We start from the raw sequence: 5,107 nt of genomic DNA, 5'->3' as shown, positions 1-5,107 counted from the left end.
ATGAAAGGAGGTCCTAACTGTTAAAACCTTTTATTGTCACGAGGAAATTTTATCTGTCCCATCCCCAACCTTCCAGCAGCAGGGCAACCAAAATGTTTCAAAGCAAGGTAGAAAACTTAAAAGTTGTAGACTTCAAGTAAAATTGCTACCATTCTTTAACAAGCAGGGGTAAAAATTTCAAAATGTCCGGAAGGCTGTAAAGGATGTTTGTGAACAAAGACTGTTGCTAGAATAAACTCTCTAGTCTCCCTATTCCTTAACTTGCTTTAGAATGCTGTGATCAAGAAAATAGAAAAAGAAAAATTTGCTAAAAATTATTCTCCTAAAGTAAGGCACTAAGTTTAAAATTCTCCAACACATTTGTGGAAACTTCATTTTTTTTTGTTTGAGATTTATTTGAATGAGCTGTTATGATTGGAGACATGAGAATTTCAGATTAATGTTTTGCAGCCAGAAAAAAAAACTCTCTGGAAAGCTGGCAAGTGTTCATAAGTCAGCCTCAGAATTATGTAGGTTGAAGGCTCCCCAGTGGACAGAGCGAATATATAAGAGGGAAAGCAGAGGTCTGGTGCAGTTGCATCTCAGAGTCTAGGGATGGAAGGAGCACAGAACTGAAAGCTCTCTTCAGCCTGAATCTTTAAGGTAAGTCAGAACAATTTATCCATGCTTGAGTTGGGAAGGAGAACATACAGCAAGAAAAAAATGTTTGTGTGTGTGTGCGGACGAACATTTTCTTTTTCCTGTATTTTAACACTGCGTTTTGCAGAACGCCTTAATTCTTTAACTGCTATTTCTCTTACAGGAGTGCGTGTGGGAGCTAAGTGAGCTGATTTATGATAACTGCTTTAAACACTGCAACTAGTAAGTCTTCAGTGGGATTTATTTTTTAATTTTTTCATGTTAATTTGGAAGGTCATGCAAAAAAAATGGGCGTTTGACAGAAACGACAGTTTGCTGTTTCTTAGGAAGTTCTCTGGTGGTTACATTCTAAATTGAGTATATGCTTGTATGTACTTTGAAATTATCTGGTTTTTCTCTTTATCTGTTTATCTTTCATTTTCTTTTGTTTCAAAAGGATATGGCAAGTTTAAAGAAAAAAACACCCCCACCTGAACACAGTCAATGCTGGAAAGTAGCGATTATGTAGTTGTTAAACTGAAAAGACTAGCAAAGAAAATATGGCAAGACTATATCATAGTTAGCCCCTGATGTTGAATTCTGATTTAATTGAACAACCAAAACTATATCTGTTTGACCCTGAGTCAAGTTTGGCTGTTTTGTTTTCTTTATCTTCAAATTAAACTGAAAATGGATTTGTTTCCTATGAAGTAAACCAGATTTAAATAGCCATATTGAAAACTGGCATTTACTATTAAAATTTTGAGGGAAAAGCTTCAGGAAATACATATCCATGATTTCTTCTTGTTATCGTGGAAGCAAGGGGAAAGCAAATAGATTATTTTCAATTAGCAAAAACTGACCCTGACTGTCTAACCCAATATACTCCTTCTGTATATTCTTACAGTTCTTTGTACACTTACCTATTTTTTCCTAAGGATTTTGTTGGTCATATTTTTCATAGCTATAACAATTTGTATATCATAAGTTACTTTAATAAAGCATTGCTCTATGTAGCACCCGGCAGCACTGAGATTTCTCGAAAGCACACAGATGGAGAAACATGCCTCTGTCTTTGAACTCTCAAGTTAAGTAGTTTTTGTGTGCCTTCTTATTTGTCTCCTACGGTTCCTTCCCTGAGTGACTTTTAAGCTATTAATATCTCTCTCAACTTTTCAAAGACGAGAGGAAAGAAAGACAAAAATTTCGTTCAGAATTTTCAGTCTAATACTACTGAGGAAATGTTGGTTGTTTTTTTTCTTTTTCCCTTGAGAGGTAGCAGTTATTCCTATTTGTCAGGCATGGTGCTGTTTTATAATGTTTTCTGCAACCACTTACATTATTTTGGCCTTTGACAAATTTTCAAAATACTTATGATTCAAATATCCCTCAGGCTTTGGATATGCATTAAGTGCTCTATTTTTCCTCCCCCAGGGAAGGCGTAAGAATTAGGAGTCGCTGACAATTCAATATGAAGGACAACTTCGGTTTTGTCGTCACCAGCAAAAATGTCACCAGCAGCCTTCCTTTTGATGGTTTCAACATGTCTGCCACCAATGAGTCTGTCTTTAACTGCTCGCACAAACCGTCCGATAAGCATTTGGAAGCAATTCCTGTGCTCTATTACATTATTTTTGTCATTGGCTTTGCTGTTAATATTGTTGTGGTCTCACTGTTCTGTTGTCAAAAGGGCCCTAAAAAGGTTTCCAGCATTTATATCTTCAATCTGGCTGTGGCTGATTTACTCCTTTTGGCTACCCTCCCTCTCTGGGCGTCCTATTACTCTTATAGATATGACTGGCTCTTTGGACCTGTGATGTGCAAAGTGTTTGGTTCTTTTCTGACTCTGAACATGTTTGCCAGCATTTTTTTCATTACCTGTATGAGTGTTGACAGGTACCAGTCGGTTATCTACCCTTTTCTGTCTCAAAGAAGGAATCCATGGCAAGCATCTTATGTAGTCCCCCTTGTCTGGTGTATGGCCTGTCTGTCCTCATTGCCAACATTTTACTTCCGAGATGTCAGAACCATTGAATACTTAGGCGTGAATGCTTGTATTATGGCTTTCCCACCTGAGAAATATGCCCAGTGGTCTGCTGGGATTGCCTTAATGAAAAATATCCTTGGTTTTATTATTCCTTTAATATTCATAGCAACGTGTTACTTTGGAATCAGAAAACACCTGCTGAAGACCAATAGCTATGGGAAGAACAGAGTAACCCGTGACCAAGTCTTGAAGATGGCAGCTGCTGTTGTGTTGGCGTTCATCATTTGCTGGCTTCCCTTCCATGTTCTGACCTTCCTGGATGCTCTGGCCTGGATGGGTATCATTAATAGCTGTGAAGTTATAGCAGTCATTGACCTGGCACTCCCTTTTGCCATCCTCCTGGGATTCACCAACAGCTGTGTTAATCCCTTTCTGTATTGTTTTGTTGGAAACCGCTTCCAACAGAAGCTGCGCAGTGTGTTCAGGGTTCCCATTACTTGGCTCCAAGGCAAGAGAGAGACTATGTCTTGCCGAAAAAGCAGTTCTCTTAGAGAAATGGACACCTTTGTGTCTTAAATCTTTTAATGGGATGCATGTAATCAGCTTAGCTATTGGGTTGGAGGCCCCCACAAATAATCTTTAAGGGGCATCAGTATAATATGTTTCTTTGCCTTAGCTAATCTTTACTTACTCTCTCAGAAGAGGAAATCAAGTATAACTGCAAATTCTTATACTCCACAAACTTTCAGTGGTTGTGCCTTGCTTTTCTGGTCCTTTGTCACAAGATCATCAAGGGTGAGCTATATCTATAATCTAGAAGTAATTGGAGCTATCTCAAATATAATTAGTAACAAATTGTGAGTGGTGATTTGGAGTCTCAGATTTCTCCCTGGAAAATGCTGGCATTTCTTAGTGGAGTTTTATGTGCATTTTCATCAGATTTTTCTTTCCCCTTGAACAAGGGCCAATTTTAACTTCTTACATTGTTCACCATACAATATAGCATGAGAGGTGAGCACTAAGTTTAGCATGATACACTTTTCTATATAATTCTTAGGGTGCTAGTGGTTTATTCAGTGTATGGTTTCCCCTTTAAAAACCTGTAAAATGTGTTTCTTTTCATTTCACTTGAGTACAGTTTTGTACTTACTATACAGCTACATACTGAGTAGGTTTAGGAACGTAGATAAAATTGCATGTATGTGTTTTAGCTTATTCAGCAGTTTTAGAAACTACACTACTTAGTAAAACAGAACTGCATTGAAAAATATTTCATTACCCACTAAACTGAATATATACTTTGCAAACTTTTAATCCATTTTGACTATTGTTTAAAGCTTTCTATTCTCCTCTAATGATTTTTGAATACAACAACAAAACACTCTGTATTATTACGCTATGTAAAGGTCACATTTTACATTTTTAACCTTTCCAATGTGGTGCTTTGATATATTCAACGGTGACTTGAGTTTAATTATTCATGTTTTTGTTCTGGGCTGCATCCCAAAATATCTCTTTGACCCTGAAAAAGAGAGGATTCTTTAATTCTTCAACTTTGCAATCAACTGAAAACTGGCATACGAAAAGGTTATGTCAGAATGGAATTTTGATGCCTTTTTGGGGACAAAGAGACCCAGAAAATGGCAAGTTTGGTATCCTACAAGGAACTTGTCAGAACAACCCCCCCACCCCATGGAGGAGTTTGAACCTGCATCTCTGGGAACAGTTCCAGAATGGATAAGAGTCTGTGAAGGTGATTTAAATCAAGCACAGATCCACAGATCTCATTCTCAGCATGAGTACATCTCTTACATTAGAGGAATTTATTACCTGAACCTGAGTTACCTGACGTTTACTCAAACTTGAGAATGAATATTAATTCAGAAGTTTCAAAGTTCATTCTCTGCCTGTTCCATATCATACCAGGTTGCCTAAGACCTTCCTGGAGCAATGATGACTTATGTGGTAGATTTAAATTTATGGGGACTTAACATTTCTGTCAGATTCCAGGCTTTTAGGCTAAAGAATCCTCTCATACCCCATTTGCTGGAAAACCCTGATTTTATGTAATCATATTCTTTTAGTAAAAACATATAGCTAAATGTAGAATCGGTTATGACTTTGTGTTTTAAATAACTGTACACAACATTTCATAAAAATAAAATCATAATTGGGAGACCATGTGTGCTTATTATTTTTTAACTGTCTCCAGGTGTAGACTCTTACCTTCTCTTAGTATCCTCCAGCAAACTCCCGTTCACTCTCAGTTACAGCCCATGTCATTACTCATTCAGGTCAACACTAGACAGGCATATGGAGAGGGGATGTCGGAAATGAATTCTGATACCCCCTGGGGGTTCAAATGACAAATGTGGTGTCAGCTGAGGAAGCCGTCAGGCACAGCAGTGCAATGTGGCCTTTAGCATAGAGACTATTTCTTGTCAGCATTCAGCCCATGTTATTTACTCTCACAATCATAACTGTTATATATCCTCCCCCCTC

General features: G+C 37.7%; 1 protein-coding gene across 1 annotated transcript; it reads left to right on the top strand.

The window, feature by feature from the left end:
* The first annotated feature begins 800 nt into the window (after positions 1 to 800).
* On the top strand, positions 801 to 4,781 carry Agtr2 (angiotensin II receptor type 2). The gene is made up of 2 exons (XM_035450071.1): positions 801 to 861; positions 2,053 to 4,781. The coding sequence occupies exon 2, from the start codon at positions 2,090 to 2,092 to the stop codon at positions 3,179 to 3,181; it is 1,092 nt and encodes a 363-aa protein (XP_035305962.1). The 5' UTR covers positions 801 to 861; positions 2,053 to 2,089; the 3' UTR covers positions 3,182 to 4,781.
* Positions 4,782 to 5,107: the final 326 nt, after the last annotated feature.

Source organism: Cricetulus griseus, chromosome X (assembly GCF_003668045.3).
Source record: "Cricetulus griseus strain 17A/GY chromosome X, alternate assembly CriGri-PICRH-1.0, whole genome shotgun sequence".
NCBI classification, from domain to species: Eukaryota; Metazoa; Chordata; class Mammalia; order Rodentia; family Cricetidae; genus Cricetulus; species Cricetulus griseus.
The sequence above is the reverse complement of the archived record's forward strand: the minus strand, read 5'-3'. Positions and strand labels throughout refer to the sequence as shown.